Source organism: Hesperophylax consimilis, chromosome 2 (genome assembly GCF_061612785.1).
Source record: "Hesperophylax consimilis isolate HC1 chromosome 2, BYU_Hcon_1.0, whole genome shotgun sequence".
NCBI classification, from domain to species: Eukaryota; Metazoa; Arthropoda; class Insecta; order Trichoptera; family Limnephilidae; genus Hesperophylax; species Hesperophylax consimilis.
This window is the reverse complement of record NC_142837.1, coordinates 35,928,474-35,952,786: the sequence shown is the minus strand read 5'-3', so window position 1 is coordinate 35,952,786 and position 24,313 is coordinate 35,928,474. Positions and strand designations below refer to the sequence as shown.

Sequence of the window (24,313 nt, the reverse complement as noted above, 5' to 3'; positions counted from 1 at the left end):
GCTCCGATGAGAACCAAACTGGGTAAGTATACTTTTTCGGCGTGTAAAAAGGTACATAGGATTTAATAGTGTTAGAAAATGTAAAATAAAGTATGTCTAAAGATTTATCAATATTTTCATCACACAAAAAAGACCAGTCTATATTTGAGAGATGGCAGTTAATTGAGTCAAAGTCTGCTCGTTTAAAGTTCAGAGTTTTTTGTTCAGGTTTGGCATCGTTATCACGGGGTATGTTTAATTTCGTGTATAGGGGAGGATGGTGATTGTCGGCAGGTAGGAGGGGATCATTAGACAGTTCTACAGATATTTTAGGGATGTTTGATAGTACCAAGTCTAGTAAGCGATCGTTATTATTATAGATGAAATTGTGCTGGTACAGGTTTAAAAAATTTGCTGTGTCCAAGATTTCTCGTGCCCTGTCATTTTCGCTTTCGTTTGTGATGTAGCCGCTGTCGTTGGATTCCCATTTTAGATTTGGAAGGTTGTAGTCTCCAAGAATAACAAGTTTTGAGTTTGGATATTTTGACAAGAGATGTTCAACGTCTTCACAATGGTTTCTGTATGTTTGAATATCGGAGAGTGGTGGTAGGTAGGTGGTTCCAATAATAATTTTTTCCATTCCAGTAGAGATTTGCACAAATAAATGTTCAATGTTGTTGTTTTTCGTCGGTAACTTCCTAGATGAGTACTTTCGTTTAATTGCTATTAAAACACCTCCACCTCTTGACTTTGAACTTGATCTGGCATTTCTGTCACAACGAAAAATTTTGTAGTTAGCAAGTCCAAGTTCAGATGATTTTATTGCAGAGTCAAGCCAGGTTTCCGTAAGTGCATATACGTCATGATGATGGGACGGAAGAGCTGCGTGTAGATCGTCTAGTTTTGTTCGTAGTCCACGGATGTTTTGGTAGTATATTTTCAGTTTAGTTATACTCGGTTTTTTGGATGGATGTTGACTATTTTAGGTGACGAATTTATATACTTTATAGTTATGTCCGTTTCTCCATTGGCTTTACGTTTTTCAAGTTCTGTCCGTAAGTCCATTAGGTGCTTTTGCTGTGCTGGGGTCGAGTCAGAGTAAATGCGTACATTATTCTTTAAGAGATGTTTTTTTCCTTGTAGTATTCTAGCTGTCTGGGAGTCTTCAAACTGGATTTTAATTGGTCTTGGCTTGTTATTATTATTATTACCAAATCGGTAAACTTTAATAATTTTATTTTTTGCAGGTATATCTATATTGGAAATTATTTCCGTTACTGCAGTTTGGTCATCCAAGATTTTGTCAGTAGCTGTTACCTTTGCACTTTCAGGTACATTGCACAAAATTATATTTTTCGACCTCTCCGTAATTTCGTTCATTTCGTGGATTACCTCACAGATATTAATATTGTTTTGAGATGGAATAATTTTTTGAATATCTTTGTATGCCCGCAGTTCTCCTTCCAAGGCACCAGTTTTGGCAGCTACCGCTGCCGACATGCTGCCAATTGCTGCTAAGATTTCGCATGCTATGGGTGTAATTTTAGCGATTTGGTCCTTGTTGAACTTATTTCCAGGGTCAAGAAGCACTTTGTTTATGGCGTTGACTGCCCTTTCTGCATTTGAGATATATGATTGGACATCCATTGTATATTATTATTTTTTATTATATAAATAATTGAACTCCGTTTCAGGACCACTGGTTTAACTACACTGACGCAAGGTAGAGTGATATGTATTTAGTATAGGCGTATTTAATTTCCGTTTTTGAACTTTTGGCACTGGGACACTAAAAAAACTGCAGTTTTAACACTTTATTTTAATAAAGTTAGCACTTATTATTAATATTATGTGTTGTTTTAGTGTTCAGATTTACTGTAAGAACGTTATTTTTATTATTTAGACTGGAGAGGAATTGTTGACGTTTGCACTGTCAAATAGTATTGTTATTATAATGTGCTATACTAGAGCAAACACTGTGATTTATTACAACTATAGGATGTCCCAATGTTCTCTTAAACATATTTCTGAACCGAAAGATTTGGGAATAACCTTTGACCCACACTTAACATTTCACGTTCATATTGAAACGATATGCAGCAGGGCTTTGAGAATGCTTGGATTTGTGCTATGTAACTCCAGGCATTTCTGCAGCTCTACCGTGGTTCGCTTGCTATATTTTAGCCTAGTACGTAGTATTTTGGAAAGTGGCTCAATAATATGGGGACCAGGGGATGCAACGTACACTTCTATGGTAGAGAAAGTACAAAAGAAGTTTCTACGTTATCTTTATCTTAGAGACTTCGGGTACTATCCCTATTTATACCCATCAGCCTTCCTTTCCGGAATGCTAGGTATCGATAGTCTTGTCAACAGGCGGAAAGCTGCGTTGCTGATGATGGCCTATAACTTGTTGAACGGTCACATCAACAATCCAGAAATTTTGAATAAAATTTTATTTTACGTCCCTGATAACTTCGCAAGAGCGCGTAGACACAAACCATTCATTCTTCCGAGATGTAGGACTAACTTACCATCAGCAATGCCTCTCGGAAGAATGATAGGCCTTCTTAACTCACTAGCCTCTGACATCGACATTTTCCACCTGCGCATCACTAAATTTAAATTGCTAATTAGGCAATTATGATTGTATAATGTATGTTTGTTAATGGATATTTTTATTCTGTAAATATACATGTAAAATATAAATAAATAAAAAAAAAAAATAATAAATAAATAAATTTAAAAGGCCGGTTGTGGAAAAAATCGGCTGCGAAATTTCATATTGTGCGAAAATATACAAATTTTCTTTGAATATCCGAATTCAAAAAGCCGGCCGCGACCTTAATCGGCTGCAAAAATTTGATATACAGGGTATTTAAGTATTTTTTTAAATATCTAAATTTGCACAGAAATATGTGGCATTTTTATGAATTAACTCCAATGTTAGGGACCATATTCCCACAAGCTCCAGGAAGTTGAGAATGTTAGGGAGGCCATATTCTCACAAGCTCCAGGCAGTTGCGAATGTTAGGGGGACCATATTCCCACAAGCTCCAGGCAGTTGAGAACGTTAGGGGGACCATATTCCCACAAGCTCCAGGCAGTTGAGAATGTTAGGGGGACCATATTCCCACAAGCTCCAGGCAGTTGAGAATGTTAGGGGGACCATATTCCCACAAGCTCCAGGCAGTTGCGAATGTTAGGGGGACCATATTCCCACAAGCTCCAGGCAGTTGAGAATGTTAGGGGGACCATATTCCCACAAGCTCCAGGCAGTTGAGAATGTTAGGGGGACCATATTCCCACAAGCTCCAGGCAGTTGAGAATGTTAGGGGGACCATATTCCCACAAGCTCCAGGCAGACTCTCGGATGGTCATCACATTCTATTCCCACAGTATCTATTGCTAAAACTTTTGAAAACATAAACATGACACTAAACATAATACTAAATTGTTTTAATTTAAAAGGAATAATATTCACCTGGTATTTCACAGTTCCTGCGTAATGCCTCACAATAAATGCAGGTTCTCTTCTTTGGGGTTTTTCATAGAAAATATTCTCCTTATGGACTGTATTGAACTTCTGTAGCAAAGTTTCATTTGTTGCACCCGGGAAGCTGAAATACAACAAGCATCATTAAACAAAAAAAAAATCTAAATATTTCAAATGATAAAAACACATCCAAGAATGAAAAATTAAAGTAACTAACTAACCATAAATCCATTTAACGGCAGGAGTAGGCATTCACAACTGTTGACATGACCTGACAGGGGTATATGGTTCACATGATCATGTCTTCCTGAAGCGTCTCCTACTTCTTCTATCATTCACTTTCACGTCATAATATTCTCCTCACATTCTTTCTTCGTTCATCCACTCCACATGTCCAATTCATCTAAGCTATTAGTCTTGCATATTTCAACTAAAAATATATTCCAGGTTACTTACTTGCACTGATCGTCTAACACGCACAGCAGCCCTCCCGGCTTCCCTTCGATCAGCTGCAGGCAGCCCGTGTTGTCCAGGAAGCCGATGTCCGTCCATCGGATGCCCTCGCGCCGGTACTCCTCCTGCTCGTACTTGAACACGTGCTGGTTGAAGTAGTACTGCAGGTGTTCGTTAGCGTAGTTGATGCACAGCTGTTCAAAACTGTTGAAGGGGCCAAAGTCTTCGAAGCCGAAGATGTCTAGTACGCCTGGAATTAAAGATTATTATGCGTTATGGAGGAATAAGTTTTCATTGTGGCAAACTATTTTTCTTCTTGTATCATATGGTGGGGGGGAAGATCTAGGTCTGCAAGTCAGCCTCTAGGGACCTCGTTAATCCCATCGGGGAATAAATGGAGCAAGCATCTCGTGACCACAGGTTGAAAACATAATGGAAGACTATTCTTCTTCTTCTTTTATCATGCTGTGATGGTCAGAGGGAAACATCTAGGTCTGCAAGCCAGTCTAGGGACCCCGTGGACCTCGTTAATCCCATCGGGAATAAATTGGGTGGGCATTTGTTGACCACATGATGGAAATATCATGAAAGACTATAGTTTTCTATTTTATCTAGCTGTTAAGGTAGTGTGAACATTAAATCCAACTATTTATCTATAAAGAATATGAAATAGTTTATTATATTGTGTTATGCCCAAGTTATATCTTTGCATTGTATTGATTTATTTGAGTATATCCTTTGTTTATGCCTATGATTATGTTCAAATGCGAGTATATGAAGTATGTCTAAGTTATACATTTGTATTGTGATTACTTCGAGTATCATTGTATACGGGTACTTTCAGTATATTTATTTTTCTACTACTATTTTCTATATTGTAATTTTTCATTATACATTGTGTCCGGAAAGTCTTGGTACAAGAGGGTAACTGGTAATCACATTAAATATTCCGAATTTAGGAGTCGATTTTGTGGTACAACTTCAATCGATGAAAATCGAGTCAATCGATTTCAAAGACAGAATTTTTCAGGTCAAATTTCAAAAAATTTCAACTTAAAAAAAAATAGCTAGGGGGTTAACACCTCGTATGCCGGGCCCGCATATGCGCGGCCCATACAAATTTAAAAAAAAAAAAAAAAAAAAAAATTTATATGCGATTTTAACCCTAATGTACAAAGAATTTGTATGGAGAACAAGGTCTTAATCGCTTGAGCTATTCTCGTTCTTTACGCATCATATTTCAGAAACACTTGAAGCTTCTTCCACATCTAATTTTAAATTTTTCTGTGGGATGCCAACTCAACCAAAAATAACGGTCAAAGCAGGTCAAAGTGAAACATCGCGGTTCTATTTTAAAGTGCCAAAACGAAGTAATTTATCAATAAAACGTAAGTAATGTTTTTTTTATACATAGTTTATTGTTCACGGCATGTGTTTCGGTAAATTTAAAATACGAAAACTCAAAATAACCGACAAAATATTACGTCAAAGTATACGCCATGTCTTCGTGATAAAAATGTTCGTTTTATTTCTAGCTATGTTCCATCATATATTGTGTGATTTGCTTTGTTTCGTATCTCATTTTGCAGATAAATCAATTGAGAACATATATCACAGCCTTTGATTTGTCCATATTTAGTTAATATTTTACAAAAAATAATATTCTAATGTCCTCCGCGCTAAAAAAGTGTCCGAGAAATTTTTTGACGTTTCTCCATCAATATTCACGTAAATATTGCCTAATCTTATAAGGATTGTACATTATTATGTAAAGAAAACTACTGAGATTGTGTATAAAAGCCCTAGTTTCGTCAATATTTAGTTAATATTTTTTAATTAAATAAATACGAGACATCGGAAACCTGCACAAATACACGTGAACTGTTTATATGTATGTGTGAGAGGCCATCTTGAAATCATATCCGCGCCTGCGTAAAACGCACTTCGATCTGCGCGCGCAAATATGAACGATTTTTACAAATTCAAATTTTGTATGGGAGCTACAGGGTTCTTACAAAATACATGATTTATTAGAAATATTTATTTCTAATAATATTTATTAGAAATATTATTTTTTATTTATAAAAATGGTAATAAATATCACAAAATTAGATCAGTTATATAGGGTGTGCAAAAAAGTACTAACAAACTTTTTTTTTGTTTAGGTATAAAATATTTATTCGCGTATTGATTTTTTTTCTTTTCTTTCTGTCTATAGGAAACCGACCACGTCGTTGCGGAGTTCTACGGATTCACTGATAGCGAGGATGAATCCCTCGCCGGTGATGTAGAACTTCCGTCAATGGTGGAAATGGATGTTATGGATGGAGGATGAGTTGGAGCCTTTGGAGGAGGGGGAGGAGGAGAATCCAGAGGAGCAGACCTTCACCTGGTCCGAGGATTTCTCCACCTTCACGGGTCAGCGTGAGCATTATGCCGTCCTACAGCCTGACCCATCACCCGACGTGTTCCCTCCGACAGTCGCTACATCTCCATATGACGTCTTCTTATGTGTTGTTGTTTATGGTTTTGGTTATTTGTTGAATGTGTGTTATCATTTGTTACTTGGATTTTGTTATCTGTGATTGTAATTTGGTACTGGTTGTTGTTATTTATGGTTTTAATTATTTATTGAATGGGTGTATTTGTGCATTATTTGAATAAAAATGTTTACTGAAACAAGTGCATTGTGCATCTTTGCATTGTTTGAATTTTCGTTTCCATTCATTGTATCTTCCACTTTTGAGGAGGACAGAAACAGTGTCTAAAAATTTGAATATTATAATAATAAATTTATGTATGTGAAAAATGATTTTTTTCGCAGTCTCTCGACCAAAGATTAAAAAAACGTGTTTCATGTACCTGTTCTAAAACTGAAATAAATATGATGAAATTTTTTTCTTATTTATTTTTGAACCACACAGTATCTGAATTTAAAAAACGCATTTAAATAAATAAATAAATATTAATAAAAAAAATATTAGAAAATTTTATTTTTATTCCCCGAGTCATGATTTTTTTGTCACCCTGTTCTTTCAAACACATCTGTATACATGGGCTGGCCGCCATTGAATTCAGAGCAATGCAAAAAGATCGCGAATTCTTCTAAGGTAAACTCTTACTTCTTTCATTATTTTTGATATAAATTGATTGTGGACATAATAGATTTGAGGTATCATCAGAAAGATAGTTTTATCTACATTATTTTGATGTAATTTTTATAATATTTCACCCAAGAAAAGTGATGAAAATTTACTTCGTAAGAAATGTCAAAATTTTTACGTCCTAATGAATAGTTTTATTATTAGCATTATTTATTTACAGGTTTCTTGTACAAAATAATATTATTAGTAACAACAGTTGTATAAACTACCGAAATCTGGAAGAATTGTTATCATATACTTATAAAATACGACACAAAAAAATTTTAAGTGGACACTTGACGTTTGATTTTTTTTTTGAATAAATGAAAATATTTTACATTTTCAAAGAAGTGTCAATGGCATTACTTCTTCGAAAAAACCTTTGGATTATTTTTTTTCACGAGGGGTGTCTATTCAGGTTTGTGTAGAAATAAAAAAATCAGTTAATTTTCTTATGAATATATTTTTTTTACATTTGTTTGCCGAATGGGAAAATTTTTACACATTTTTTTTGTTAAAGTTAGCTATTCTGGGAAAACTTGTAACAATATTATCATGTAATATATATGAATAATAAGATACATTATCTGATAAACAGAAAACAATCGCAAAATAAACAATTTCTTTGTTTTTAAACGGATGTTTGACCAAAAGGCAGGAGAGTAATTTGCGCGCGGTTTTTTTCAAAAAAGCTTGGAATTTCCGAGCATACAACAGGTTAATATCATCCGTTTGCTTTTTAAAATGCATCAAAGTGTAGAACTGGATCCAAAAGCTTTTTAACCCTTTAGTTGCTGCTAAAAACGGAAATCTAAAAAACTCAAAATCATTCTCCATGTGATGAAAATTCTCCAGTTTACCGCATGGACTACGGATTTCCAGACACTGTGTATATGCTTTAGTAATATAATTGCTGCTGACAAACTGCTTTGGCAGCTTAGCGGATTTTATAATGAATAATAAAAATACAAATGAATCGAAATATTCAGTTGTGATGCCTAGTTCAAGTGTGTATCAAAATCAGAGTTGAGTCGAACAGAGTACTCACGCAGATGCTTTGCTTGCATACAGCATGTTTCCAAATGTATTTGACTTTAGGAATGAAAAAATTCCAGTGCAATACATTCCCAAGTTTGCTTATTAGAGTCAACTCCATTTCGATAATTATATCTGAAAATGCATAGCATCTTTGAGAAACTTACCAATGCTGTGCCCTTGGTGTTCCCTCAAAGTATCCTTTTTGGAGAGAAGCGCGTGATTGACTTGCATGACGATCCAGTCGAACAGGGCCCCGTAGAGACATTTGGCCATCGCGTCACGGGCTGCTATCGCCTCAGGAAGTCTAAAAAAAAAACATCCGTTAACGGTTAATTAAAAAAAAAAAGATGGGTGACTTGACTTGAAGAAAAGAATGTTCTTATTTTGTTCAATCTGGAGAAAGGGTGCTTAGTTCACTCTCGTAATATTATTAATACCCCTCGTCTACAAAGGCTTTTAAGTAGGTACCTAATTGCCTTTATGATTTTTCAGAGACAAAATTCAAATCATGGAAATAAAAAAGATGGCAACTTAATAAAAAGAATGTTCTTATTTTTTAAATTTTTGGAAAGGGTGTTTGGTGTCTTTTTGGAGGTATTAAGTAGGTACTTACTTGGCTTTTGATTCTTCACCCACAATAACAGGGATATTTTTGTTTTGTTTTAGGGTTTTATATATTGTAAAATTAGCAAAACTATAATTATTGCACGGGTAACTAATTTATTTTCGTAAAAAATTACCTGTAATTGATAACTAGTGTTTCTCCAGAAGCCCTGGCCCTTTTGGCAGTGAGTGCAGCGAGCAAGGTTTCCTGTTTGACCCTCAACAATTCTGATATTAAACCTACAACTAATATATTTTTGACACCAACGGCCTCGTCATGGTAAGATTTTCTAGGCTGGAACTCCACATTACCTGAAAATAAGAATTATTAATCAATGAAAGGGTTTGGTAAGGTCTTCATATAAAAACAGATACAGAATGGCTGAATATGGTAGAGTTTTAATTTTGTTCTGTTTGTAATGGTTAGGCCAGCTTTACACTCATAAGTTTTGGGAGACATAAATTACATTTGTATTTGCAAAACATAAGTTATAATTTATTATAAATTGAGGTAGATGTAAGTTGTCAATATTAATTGTGTTGAGGGTTAAGAAGGGCCTAATAAAATTACAAAATGATTTACTAGTACAGTGGTACCTCGACATAGGAGTGCCCCAACATACGAGTTTTTCGAGATACGACCTGGCAAGCGATTGATTTTTTGCTTTGAGTTACGAGCGAAATTCGAGATACGAGTTCCGGTATGTCAGTAGAGGAGGAGATTGTGTCTCTGGGGAAATCCATGGGTCTAGAGGTGGAAGAGAGAGACGTGAACGAACTCGTCGAGGAGCACACCCAGGAACTGACAGATACAAGAGTTACAGTCACAGCAGCATACGGATGTTATGCAAGAAATTGGTTTCGAGGAGTCAGAGGAGGAGGAGGTTATTTCTTCAAGTGAGATAAAGGAGATCTTAGGAATTTGGGAGAGAGTTTCACAGTTCGTGGAAAAGAAACACCCAGAAAAAGTTGCAACAGGTCGCACATATGATATTTTTAATGACACTTGCCTAACTCATTTCCAGAACATTCTGAGAGGGAGGAAGAAACAAACCTCCTTGTACATGTTTTTTTCTAAACGGCCTACAGGTGAAAGCGAGAAAAATGTAGCGAAAAAGGCAAAGACCAGTAAGGATATCTGATTTATTTATTTACATTCTCTTTTTTGGTTTTGTACAATAAATATTTGTCATTTATAAATACGTTTTTATTATTCAAAACCATGTAGCAAAAATAACTGGGGTGATATTTTGGGGGTTGGAACGGATTAATGGTAGTCTAATTGTTTTGTATGGGGAAATCTGCATCAATATACGAGTAATTCAAGATACGAGCAAGGTTGCGGAACGAATTAAACTCGTATGTCGAGGTACCACTGTAATGGGAAATCTACACAAATTATCGGCGTGTATTATTTCAATAACATACGTGGCATAATTGATTATTTGTAAAAAGATTTGAAACTAAGAATCCAAGATTTGTGCTCATTAACCACTTGAGCGAAGAAGATATCCGCGTGTTCGCTTATCGATTCGGCCATTGGAATCAATTAATATCTTCAAATATTAATACGTAAATATATGAACTGCTTACTGTGTTTCAAAGCCAATGAATCCATCTAGATTTCACTATATCAATCTTATGAAAATCCGCCATTTAATTTTTAGCATCGGCACATCTGGGTGCCATTGCGAACTTACCGTAAGCATATTAACTTTTCAAAATGATTTCATAAGCCGTGAGAAGGCTGTAAGTTCGTGCAGACACAACCTAATAGGTCTAAAAACCTGTCAAAAACTCATGCCACTTACGACGTTTGTAAGTTTCTACAAATTGTGTTAAGGAACTTAGAATGTTGTTTACGTCGGTAATTTTACCATGAGCTACTCACATAAGTGACTTACTAGTGTAAGTGTGGTTACCTTACAATTATATTTGCAAATATTAGATGTGGTGATGATAAGATGTTCTTATTTGTCTTGTTTTATAAACAATACATATTATGTTTTCAAAGCATTTATATTTTGTCTTACCTATTATTGTGATAAAATTTCTAAATTATTATGGTAACTGAATGGAAAAACTTTTAAAATGAGCTTTTCACAGTAATGTGCAGTAATATATGTGTACGAATTAGTAAAAACAACTCATCCCACTGGTTCGGTAATGGTACGAAATCGACTAAAACCAGAGACCCTACATAAACTAACGAAAGTAACGCCTATACATAAAAAAGGAAAAAAGTCAGAAATAGATAATTACAGACCTGTAGCTGTGTTGTCAGCACCCGCAAAACTTTTAGAAACCATAATTTATTCACAGATATATAACCAAACAAAACACGCACTCACCGAAAATCAGCACGGATTTCGTCCCACACTGTCACCTTCAACGAATCTTATGAATCTCATTACCTATATTAATAATTCATTTGAAAATTTTGTACCTGTTGATGTGATTTATACAGACTTCGAGAAAGCATTTGATAAAGTCGACCATGATATTTTATTAAAAAAATTAAGTGACATCGGATTCTCTCAGAATTTCCTCGCTTTTGTGGCTAGCTACTTACGCAATCGTCGTCAGTATGTCAGTTACGGACACCATATCTCTCACGAATACAAAACTAACTCCGGGATTCCCCAGGGATCGAATCTAGGACCCCTTCTCTTTCTCCTATTCATCAATGACATTGGCAACACTATAAACCACTCAAAATATCTCCTTTTTGCTGACGATATAAAACTTTTCAAAGCAATCAAAAGTTACATCGATTCCATTCTTCTGCAGAACGATCTTGATTCTCTTGTCAAATGGTCGGAACTGAACAACTTACCCTTCAGTATTCAGAAATGCAGTGTCGTTACATTTACAAGGTCCAAAGATACATTCCTGTTCCCCTACCACATTAATAAACATGAATTAACACGTAAAAATGAGATTCGAGACCTTGGCGTAATTTTTGAAGCAAATCTCTCTTTCAAATCCCATATATCTGATATTGTCTCCCGTGCCAACAAAATGCTTGGATTTGTTCTTCGTAATTCAAGACCATTTACCAACGGAATCGCTATCCGAAGAACGTATGAAGCACTTGTTCGCAGTATCTTGGAATATAGCTCCATTATTTGGGCCCCTTCTGAGCAAAACCATATTCTCGAAATAGAAAAAGTACAAAAGAGATTCATGCGTTACCTATATATGAGGGAATATATGTACTACCCTTTCCTGTATCCATCCTTATTCTTAGCAGGAATGCTCGATCTTAATACATTAGAAGCCCGCCGAAAAATATTTTTAGGAAAACATTTTTTTAAGATAATCTCTGGAACTATACATAATCCACCTATTTTGAAAGAGATTAACTTATATGTCCCAGACAAGTATACTCGTGGAAGGTCCCATACCCTTTTTTATGCTCCAAAAGCGAGGACTTCTGCCTATCAGAACGCCCCAGTCAACAGAGCGACTGAACTGCTCAACGAGTCTGCATTGACCATCGACATTTTTAACGTAACCTACAGGCAGTTTAACAATTATCTTTTGACGTATGTCACAAAGTAGTGAAACTGACCTTTTTATGTGTTTTGCTATACTTTTTGTCTAATTTGTAATCTTCTCCATAATGTATTGGTGAATAACCGTTTTACGGAGAACATGAAAAATAAATAAATAAATAAATAAATAAAAAAAGTATAATCTACTACGATTTGCAAAGCCGCCATAGTGGGACTTTTCTGCGCAGGGTTTTCAGTTTTTGTCGATTTCGTACCGATACTGAGTCAGTGGGACGACGGGCTTAGTTGTTCAATTTGAAGTAATTTAAAAAGAAAAAAACACATTAACTCCATGGGCCTGTTGTTCCCCTCAATATTGAGGATGCTGTTTGGATGGTCTTTATCAGTAGTGAAGCCGGGTTCTGAAAAGACCAATGTCGTAATACAAAGAAAACACAAAAGTCTACAAAATATTCCACAGCCGAGATGTTGAACACAAGAACGAGTACCGTCCATTGAAATACCTCTAAAACAAGGACAGCATTTAAACTTTATGTCTATGTTAAAGGGTAACCGGTAAAAACAGAACAGTGACAAAACAGAACACATTCCAGCAACATATCACATAAAAGAAAAGATAAGGTTTATTATTTACTAATTCTGTTTTATCATAGAACCATTCTGAAGACTGCAATCGTGTTTGCTAAAATAGTGGAATCCATCAAGCGGATTGTTCGTTTCTGCAGTCAGAACTCCAAACTCCCAACTAGAGGTGGCTACCAAACTCAACAGTGGATAGAAAATATTGTGCACTCACCCAGAAGCAGCACAGCCGACAGCACAGCAAACAGTCTCCGCTGCTTGTCGGGCATGAAGCCGACCATCTCCATGGACTGCTTAAGGCGGGAGAACTCGTACTTCTCGTCAACACTGGGCAGCACAGAGCAGCCGCTCTTGGACAGGTAGTTGTACTTGTCCGGAGCCAGGAGGTGAAGCTGCTCTTTCTCCAGGTCTGAGGCGCCCGCCAGCAGGTAGTAGAACACGTGGTAGTTGCGCTCGTTCCAGCCCTGGCTGCAGATCCTTGACTTCTCCAGGAGGTATTTTTGCACCACGGCACCGTGGACCATGCCATTTTCTTTGTAGTTCACCTGGAAATAAATGGTCACAATTAATTTGATTTCCCCAGTGGAAGGGGCCCAGAAGTAGACTGGGGAAGAGGTTAGAATGAGTGAAGGAGGAATGGAACAGGGCCCGCAGCGAGTAGAGAACATACGAGGCAGAGATAAAATCTCACTCTGGGACGTAGCGCCATGATGATGATTATTATTTTGATCACTAAAGCACACTCAAGGAGTATTTCACGGTGAACTGCCGATTACTATATATTACACATTTCACAACCGCTGAGTAACACCACCCATCAAGTAAATATCTATCTATACCACCATGTTAATCTTATGATTAAAGTTACTTGATGAGTAGTTACTAAACAGTTTACTCAGAGGTGAAATACCATCTTATTGTAACAACGAAAAAAAAAAAATAGGCACAGAATTAACAAAGCCTAAGCAAGCAAGATTTTTTAATTATAAAAAAATTGATTTTTCTGTTTACATAAACCTGTAATTATTAACATTATGGGTAGTTGGTTATTGTAGACATATTTTTTCTGCATAATTTTTATCCTTACGAAATTGGCTCGACAGCTGTCATTAAAGTTCAACGAAGATAATACATAATTAGATATTACACATTAAGTAATATTATAACAATCATGGGTAAAACAATGACTACACAAACTTGTAAATACAACCAGAAGTCCAAGATTTACTATGTGTAAATTCTTTATGCTTTGATACCGCATCACATGCTGTGATGCGGTAGTCCTAAGGGCCAGTTGTTTCACAGAACTTAAACAGCTCATCAAATTTCAATGTTAATATTCAAGTTATATGAATCAACTGGCCCATAATGGAATAATAACAAAACTTGAATATTAACTATAATTTACTTGATATTAGTGTAAGAGCTCACCGATAGATGGCACTAGATATTAGTCTAGTAGGTTACTCATAGATGGCGTTTAGTTAACAAGTATTGTAGAGACTGAGTTCATAATAAATAAGGTGGGAACCTCAATGTCGGGGTCCCCATTATTCCAACCGCCTGCTAATTAAGATTTGTTCAAGTGATTTGTTGAGCCAGACTTTTATTTAATAAGAGAGATTGTGAGAAAACCCAGAGATACAACATTAACTATGAAATGTTCAAGTTCTGGCAACAACTGGCCGTAACTGAAAGTTGAGCACGTGGAACTATGGCATTTGAAATTGTGATATTAGCCACAATATAGAATATTCACCTGTATAAACTTCCCGAATCTGCTGGAATTGTTATTATGGGCAGTCTTTGCATTTCCGAAAGCTTCCAGAACAGGTCCCGCGCTGAGGATAGTCTGCTCTACTCCGCTTCCGTGCGATCCCTTCTGACTGAGCGCCGTCAGATGATGCAGCAGGAAGTTAGTGCTCTCTGTTTTGCCGGAACCGCTCTCTCCGGATATCACGATGCACTGGTTTGTCCGCTCTTTCAGCATGCAATGGTAAGCAGTATCAGCCACGGCGAAGATATGTGGCGGAAGACTCGATCCTATTCGTTTATTTTGATACAGCTTCACATATTTAGGGTTATAGATAGGGTGGAATTTGAAGGGGTTGACGGCTATCAGGATGGAACCGACGTAAGTGTAGATATAGCCCGCCGAGAACCTGGCTCTAAGGTTGTCCAGGAGGGTTTGTTCGTTGAGGTCTGGCAGTTGGCAGAGGTCAGGGTACTCCCTGTCTTTTGGCTGGTAGAGAAAGCGTTGGAAGTAGTCTTTGATGAGCTGGGGGTCCATGGAGAAGTTCTTCATCCACAGAACGTCCATCGTCATTTTCTCTCTAAGGTAGAACCTGCAAAAACAAAAACAAATCAAATTGATTTTTAACCTTTATATCAAACAAGTTTTAATATATTCTTGTTCTTCTGGTGACCTTTCCTATCGGACGTAAGATATCATCAGGAAATACTTCACCATCAGGCGGCAGGCTGGAATAACTCAGCGGAATTGCACACATTCCAGTCATATAGTTTGAAGCGATGAGTTAGCCGCGGTGGTATCCTAGATATTATTTTGAGGTGCTATTCATATACGGCACTAGTGGCAGTAAGGTAGAGCTGTCGATAATACCTTAGACATTCAAATTAATAGACTTACCCTAACATGAAATCAGGGTATCATTTCGAAGAGTTTGAGGCAAAACACGTGACCATATTTTTGGTACCAGGAGGGTTCGAAAATGCTTTGAATAAACTATGACATCTGTCGTACATTGACCACTGAAAAGCGCATATTGAAATAACCAGAACATTCGCAGAAAAGAAAAGTTCGCTATAGTAATGCAAAGGTTTGCAGCACTGTACATCTTGGGACTTTTCTGCGCAGGATTGTTGGATCATTGGCTCATCTATTAATTTGGATGTCTGCGGATAATACAGAGATTCAGATATAGATAAATACCATTGCTTTTATGGTCTAGGGTTCAGGATTATCACTACCACCTGCTAATGAAGGACCCCGGCCTAATGACTGTCCAAGCCCAATTATAACTATCACAAATAAAAGTGTATTATTTAATGCGGGAGTTTTATTGAAGGTATGCATCGGGAGTCACAACAGCCACAAATACTTGTTTTTTTAACAACATTTACTAAAAACATTTGGCAAACTTCATTGTATTTTAGTGACAAATACTTTTTTTAGGTTTGAAATAAATTGGAAATTTTGATAAGTAATGGTATTCATAAGAGATTAAACATAGGATGTAAAATCGAAAAGGAAATAGATAATACTACTCTATATCCTGTTTTACGATGGTATGTAACTGACTAATTTAATTGTCTAATGTTAATTGAACTTGATGGATTTATTGAGGAAGTCAACGGCAATGTGTAACACATTGCTGAAATATTCATAGGATGAATCAGAAAATTTTCAATAATCATTGCATTAAAAATGACTAGGTACCTAAGAATAATTAAGAAAAATATTATGTGGTGATAGTCACTGAGAGATCACTCTTTACCAGGATCAACAATAATTTTATTTATTCATGAACAATAGATTGCGTGCGAATATAATGTTATAAATAGATGATTCTGCAGCTGATGGAAGCAAAAGTTGATGACTTAATAAACATTGGAATTACATATTTCATGTCTAAATATGCTAGGTTAGCAGTCCACAGTGGAGATTTGATACCAGGCCTGATGTGCGGCAGTAAGCAAAGAATAATTGGCAAGAGGAAGGATCAAGATGTCAATTTATTAATGATATAATATGAAGGCGAAGAAAAATGTTGGGTTGGGTCGGATCGTGGGTGCTCCAATTCAGATGACTTAAAACTATATTCAAAGCTACAATAATTGCCAAATCAATGTCAAATGGAGCAGAAGCTAGATCCAAAGGATAGTTTATGGTTTACCTTTAGTACACCTACAATAATGGCTAATGTTGGTGGTAATTAGTGGTCATTGTCACACAAAACAAAAGGTAGATGCTAAGGTTAAGTCGGTATGGTGTAACATGGTTTACCTGTAGTACTGTCCTAACGTAGAGTGAAGCCAATAGAGCATTATAGAGACTGGACTCTCGCTCGCTCCCAGTCTTTTCTCTCCTCCCTGCACATCTCCAACAGCAGTACATGCTAAGGTTAGGCTAGTATGGTGTAACATGGTTTTCCTGTAGTACTGTCCTAACGTAGAGTGAGGCCATAGGAACATAACAGCGACTGGACTCTCGTTCGCTCCCAGTCTTTTCTCCTTATACTCTCCTCCATCCACATCTCCCACAGCAGTATATGCTAAGATTAGGTTGGTATGGCGTAACATGGTTTACCTGTAGAGTGAGGCCATAAGAACATAACAGCGACTGGACTCTCATGCGCTCCCAGTCTTTTCTCCTTACACTCTCCTCCCTCCACATTTCCCACAGCACTACATGATAAGATTAGGTTAGTATGGTGTAACATGGTTTACCTGTAGAGTGAGGCCATAGGAACATAACAGCGACTGGACTATCGTTCGCTCCCAGTCTTTTCTCCTTACACTCTCCTCCCTCCACATCTCCCACAGCAGTATATGCTAAGATTAGGTTAGTATGGCGTAACATGGTTTACCTGTAGAGTGAGGCCATAAGAACATAACAGCGACTGGACTCTCATGCGCTCCCAGTCTTTTCTCCTTACACTCTCCTCCCTCCACATTTCCCACAGCAATACATGAAAAGATTAGGTTAGTATGGTGTAACGTGGTTTACCTGTAGTACTGTCCGGACGTAGAGTGAGGCCATAGGAACATAACAGCGACTGGACTCTCGTTCGCTCCCAGTCTTTTCTCCTTATACTCTCCTCCCTCCACATTTCCCACAGCAGTATATGCTAAGATTAGGTTAATATGGTGTAACATGGTTTTCCTTTAGTACTGTCCGAACGTAGAGTGAGGCCATAAGAACATAACAGCGACTGGACTCTCATGCGCTCCCAGTCTTTTCTCCTTACACTCTCCTCCCTCCACATTTTCCACAGCAATACATGATAAGATTAGGTTAGTATGGTGTAACGTGGTTTACCTGTAGTACTGTCCAGACGTAGAGTGAGGCCATAGGAGCATAACAGCGACTGGGCTCTCGCTCGCTCCCAGTCTCCTCTCCTTGCACTCTCCTCCCACCACATCTCCCACAACCTGCAACAGAACATTAAACTAGCATTATTCACAGGAAAAACAATGACAGTACTTGACTATTACACAGACAGAAAATAGGAATGTGTTTAGGGTGGCTGTATCGAAATGTTCACAATCGCATTGAGCATGGCCCTATTAACCTAACCTAATAGTATCTCTTCTCATTTATTTCCCCATTTAGATAATCCCTACATACACTTTATTATGTAAATTTAAAATAACTTAGCAAACATTATTTTTTTTTTTTATACTTAATGCTGGCCAGGTTTCGCTACAACCGTAGCTTCATCAGGGTTGTATAATACAGTATTATATATAGATTTATATATACAGTATTATATATAGATTTATATATACAGTATTATATATTTATTATAAAAGTGGTGTTTACTAAGTTAATGTTTTATTTTAAATTATAATGTCACATCACAAAGTATCTGCTTCATATGAACAAATACACTTTATTAGTCTGGTTCAATTGGTTTAGGTTAGATTAAGAAGGGTTGGCTCAATGTGCAAGTAATGTACCAAAATTACTTCATAAATAGACAAATGACATCCCCCATTACACGACAATCAAACTATAGGCATAAATTAATAAAAAATGTTTTAATTAATTTCAAGTGCAAAACATCGCATAAAAATTAATAAGGTGTGGTTAATATGGAACAGTGATTATTTGTTTAAAATTGCTTCACTCTACGTACTTGTGGTAACGGATAGAAAATATTGAGTTGTATGATTGGGAAAAACATTTGTCGGTAGAGGGCATGTAATTTAAACCTCAGAGCATTCCTTAATGTTTGTATTATAGATAAATCTTAAGCTGAATTAATTATGTGGATACAATTCCCTCGACACATAAAGAAAACCTCTTTCTTCCATCAAAAAGAGCTCTGTTGTAACTTATTTTTCCTTTACGAGAAAAGGGGAGAGATTACAAACACACTAATAGAGGTATGTGTATACCTTATCAATAAATTCGAGACGTCAATATTTCACAGATGTGTTCCATATCCCTATTTCCACAAGAAAGTTTGTTGTCTTACCCTTTTGAATGAAAAATAATACTAACAAAATAAAATTTGCACAATCAACTGACTTCATTAAAACACTTCCTGGACTACAGCAAATCCAACAGGAAAATATGAGCCAATTAACAGGAAGCTAAATCTGATAATAGATTAGCTTTGCAAGTGAGTAAGAGTCTATTTATGTATTAGTAATTTGCTTGTGATAAAAACCACATTAATTTAAACCACGGTCGGTGGCTGAGTTGATATCGTGTTTGAGTCCCACCCAAGTGTAGTGTGTTCAATTCCTCAGCTGGCTAAGTCCTCCGTCACAACACAAGGAACATTTTCCGCTTACTGTGGTGGTACATAGTAGGAGATTTTCAAAAATTGTCAGGTTATTCATAACCCGGGAATATTTGTCCTTCTTTATAAAAAAAATTAAACAGTAACCACCGCTAATACAACACAGAATTGTGCTGGTTCATTCACAGCATGGTGTATAATTTGCAAGTGTCTTAACACACTTCTGCTTGGCGAAAATAGGGTCCCCTTTGAGAAAATTGATTTTGCTTTAAACCGCTATATTGTTGAAAATAATACATACATTAAAAAGATTTTTTTTTAATAGTAGTCACCACACCCCAACTATAAAAGTAATGTAAAGCCTGCTTTGTAATACAACTCTACGTGTAACTAGGTATGTGGTACTTCAATCAACAAAATATTATAAGCAGTAATTGTTAGTTGTATGTAACATATTGAATTATTTGGCGTGTTGGAAATAAGCCGACGTAGCTCATTGGTCCAGAGCCCCTGACCGGACATCAGAAGGTGCGGGTTCAATTCCCGTCAGCGGCATTTATTTTTAGTCGGGAGATATTTTCAATTAGAATGGATATTTCAGGTGACTAATTATTGCTTATAATAATTTGTTATCCTTTGTGCTATGCATAAAAAACCTTGTCTTATAAGCATTAGTTTATCATTAAAAAAATAATAGGTTTGGTATTGTTTGCTTTTGATTAAAAATTCTTCAACACAAGAGACGAGAAGATAAGAAAATGGGACACCTGTATCGCATTATAATTGGGATTATTACAAAGAGATTGATATACAATATTCATATAGAAAAATAATCAGTCAGCAATGCCTTTAGCCATTCAAGTAGGAATGGCGTAAAAGGTAGAACTACAACCTTAACATAAATTTGTCTGGAGTTTACTAGAATTGGCTTCTACAGCACTAAACATTAACCCCCTTACTAATAAACATTAGGGTGCTTCTAAGGATAAAAGTTCATATTTTTTTATCAGGGCACCTTTTATATGCTTTCAATAGCCAAAAAAATAGAAAAATATACTATTTTTTTCCTTTAAATTAATTTTAGGGGTCGCTACGGTCGGCCGTTTAGGCATTGCAACGCTTCAGATTAAACATGTCACTACATGCAACATAATAAGCCGTTAGGTTGAGCACACCCCCTCTCGACCCTTCTCAGTATTGTAAACAATAGGAAATTAGTTTAAACGTGTTAGTATCGCAACTAGAGTATCGTCTTTGAGTAATAACGTAATTTTTGTACTTATACTGAATTTTTGATCGTTCCATATAAATGGCGTAAACTCGAAATGACAGACATATACGGCTTATTGGACACCTTACACAAACTTTACCTTGTCTGTTAAAGAAGTTATGAGTTTGTTTTTGTTATAAAACTATAGTGAGGAAAAACTATAACTATATGCAAATTCTAATGCGTGTGATTTTCTGCAAATGTAAGAAAAAGCAAGTATTCCTGCCAGACTAAAGAAACATGAAATAGCAAAAACACTATAATAATATTGTATTGAGTGGAAAAAGTTAAAGAAAATAAAGCAAAACGTTCTGCTGTTATGAAAAATAAGGAAGAAAAGTTTAGAAGGCTTTTTTTGATATTGCTCATTCACAGGAAATGATTACTATCTAGAAAGACAAAGTCTTTTGACTCACTCAGGGGGAAAAAGGACGACCAGGGGGTTTACTCTATATCTTTCGAAACATTCCTGCCGCCAGTTTAGTCACATCACAAACGCGTATTAACACTTCCCTCACGGTGTACAAAAATTCCTCATCCTCTGGTGCTATACACTCGGTAAATATTTATATATTGTAATTACTTAATGCAATACATACATATATTGCAGAGGAATACCTAAAAATTCAACTCTGTGTTTAGTATATTTACAGAGATATTTTATTAATTAGAGACGATGTTCACTCAGTTAACAGCACCGGCAAGGAAAGGTTAAACCACGAACTTACTGGTTTGTTAACCCGAAAGATACAAAGTAGGTCCCCAGGTCAGAGAGGTGATTTAGAGTGTTTAGAAAGAGTCAAAAGTTGAAGATGTTAGAAAGTAGAAAAAGGTGAGAATTAGAAAATAAAGTCCCACTAAAAAACTTTTAAATGATTTCAAAAACTATTGACCGCAAATAAAACAAGACCTTGTGAGGGGGTGGATATCGACCCAGAGACGTTAATGTATGTTGAAGATGTAAAACCACAACAATAATTTATTTTGCTATAAATCAGTTACAGCAGTTTCAACCACGGAACCATTACAAAGAGTTACTAAACCTCATTTTTAATAGGCTGTGTCCTTTAAAGCACCTGCTGGACTAAACCGAGCAAAAGAGGGCTATTTATATGCTTTATAGACGTACCTATTTAGACAACAGGGAAAATGACAAGGAATGAACTAAAACGCATTAAAAATGTATTTAAAAAAAAAGTATTTTTACTGTTTGTATTTACGCATTACGCACATATTTTTTGGTTAAACCCTAAACTGTTACAGCCGGTAGCGACCCCTAAAACAGCTTTAAAAAATTAGAAAAAAAATAGTGTAAGTTTTCAGAAATATATGAAAAGGTGCCACGTCAAAAATTAGTAAAAAAAATTCTTTAAAACAATTTTGAAGCAGCCTAATAAACATATTTTAAATTTTACACAACTGATAAACTAACATTTACCTACCATACATCAATGGTTGTTGGCATTTTAAAATTTAAAACACGTTTATTAGTCAAGCTGAAAGGTTGGAAGTCACATTTTAGGAGAGATTTGTAGTTTTTTAAAGTTTCAAATATATCTCTAGAAATAACTAGCTCCACATGATATTAATAAGGGTATTATTAACCTGTTAACCGGGGAATTCCGTTTTGAATTACGCAGCATATAACGGGCGCGAACTCCTTCACTAGGACGTATCAGTATGTCACGCCCGGAGGACGTAATTTCAAATTATTATTTTTTTTTCATTTATGCATTATGAAAATGAAAACATTGAATTGAAAAAATAGAAACTTTACAAACAATTATAAAGATTACAAAAAAAGGTTATAATTACAGAACAATAAAAAAGCACACAGATAAAAGAGAAACATTGAGTTTAAAAAATTAAAATATGTAAAAATTAAAAACTCAATTTCCGTGTGATATGCTCGGAAATATACGTCCCGCTCGTTCCAGGGTGCAACATATATTTCAAGGACGTATTCATATGTCCTACCCGTACCCGATACTGTTTACGTTTGACATATTTATACACCCCGCCCAGTTAACAGGTTAAGGTAGAAATTTTTCTTTTTAGAAATATGGGCTATATAAATATGTTTTGCTCTATCCTATCAAGAATACAATTTCTCCCTGGACTTATTTAGAAGATCAGCTCGGGCTTCTTCCGAAACAAACAAATCATACATTTTTCAGACATTAAGCTCATTCTTAAAAGCATATAAATGAATGGACATCATTATATTAAGCTCTTAAGTATTACTGGACTAGCGGTGTTTCAGAATAAGCTATTGCAGTTGTGGTATACCTGACGACTCCAATATTTTCAGCATTAACAGAATGACTGTGACGAATGTGATAACAGATATTAAAAAAAATGACAATCATAAGTCGTTTTCCGGCCCCTCAGCTTTCAGCAACTCCTCAGGTCTCAGCCATATTCTGTCAGAAGGTCGGAGTATTTTCACTTTTCAATAAAATTCAAATAAATGGAATATTTCAGAATGTTTCAGAAAACTAAAAACTGTTTTGGAAAGGTGATGAAATACGCTTTAAAATTTTATTATTAGAAATAAAAACATATTTTTCAAAAATTTTGATTGCAAACATAAAAAAAAAATTAAATGGCTCACTTTACGTTTTTAGTAACTAAAATTACTGGATGACGAAAAAAAAAAAAAAACACTTATTTAATAAGACAATATTTAAAAAAACGTTAACCTCATTCTTTTGTTGTTTCATATTAAAAAAAATCACAAAGTCTCAAAGGTTTTTCAAATTGCAGTCAGAAACTTTGGCTTCATCCCCCTTTGGGTGCACATTTTAATTGTTCTGTGGTTAACTTCTAGATTTGAATATAAAGCCTAGTGTTTTCTCTTTCTAACACCATTTAGATCATATTTATCACCATAACAGTAAGGAAGACAATGATTTCTGTTAGACCATGTGAGTTGTTCCCAAAAGCCAACAAATTCACCTGAAAGGTTAAAGGTGTTAAGGTACTGCTTTATTAAACAAACTCTTAACATGACCCTCGTATATCTTTCATCATTAACTTGTTTTAGACACAGAAAAATGCAAACATAATAAATAAATTTCCTGTCAACAATCACATTGCTACAAACACAATTATTTGTTCTGATTAAATCTGCATAAATTAATTACAATAACGAAGATAAAAAAAGGAATATTTTCTCCACTGCTGGGCGTACAACATGCACACACATTATATTCACAGCTCTGATGAAGACCAATTAAAATTAGACTCTCAATTATTAATTAAAGCGGAATAGAAAGGAGTCATAACGCACTCCACATCACAGGGGAATTAATAATTTATTCTCTAATTATAAAAACAATAAAAAGTTAACTGGTATCAAATGTTCTTAATTGCACTTTGTCATAATGTGAAAGAAAATACATTTTATCTTGACAGTTGAAGTGACATGAATTCATTATGAAGATAGATGTCATTTAAATATAAAAGCGATTTCCTATATTCCTCGCTTGTGTACAATAGTATTTATTTACAGTATGATTAACTAAATACGAGTGAAGATTGGAAGTTAGGAACAAAAGGCTTGGCAAGTTTTATAAAATATATTTAAAATATTAACATCTCTCAGAGGCTGTCATCTTAGGGAATGTTGCATGAAAGGTCTTTATATCCGTTAGGATCTGATCAACTACAATAGCAGTTCAGTAAAATCATGACTACCTTCAGGTGCACTGCAATGCGCAGTGTGTAGAGCAAAG

The 24,313-nt window shown here is 35.7% G+C and overlaps 1 protein-coding gene across 3 annotated transcripts in view; it reads right to left on the bottom strand.

Moving 5' to 3' along the window:
• Positions 1–24,313, bottom strand: part of LOC149425958 (unconventional myosin-IXb-like) — a 99,735-nt gene that overhangs the window by 50,437 nt on the left and 24,985 nt on the right. For all 3 annotated transcript variants that reach the window (XM_089642506.1, XM_089642490.1, XM_089642498.1), the window contains exons 4-10: positions 17,875–17,987; positions 14,572–15,157; positions 13,027–13,357; positions 8,850–9,024; positions 8,274–8,413; positions 3,932–4,178; positions 3,464–3,599 (exon numbers count right to left, since the gene is read on the bottom strand). In XM_089642506.1, coding sequence (XP_089498632.1) covers positions 3,464–3,599; positions 3,932–4,178; positions 8,274–8,413; positions 8,850–9,024; positions 13,027–13,357; positions 14,572–15,157; positions 17,875–17,987 — 1,728 coding nt within the window. The remainder of the gene's footprint in view (positions 1–3,463; positions 3,600–3,931; positions 4,179–8,273; positions 8,414–8,849; positions 9,025–13,026; positions 13,358–14,571; positions 15,158–17,874; positions 17,988–24,313) is intronic.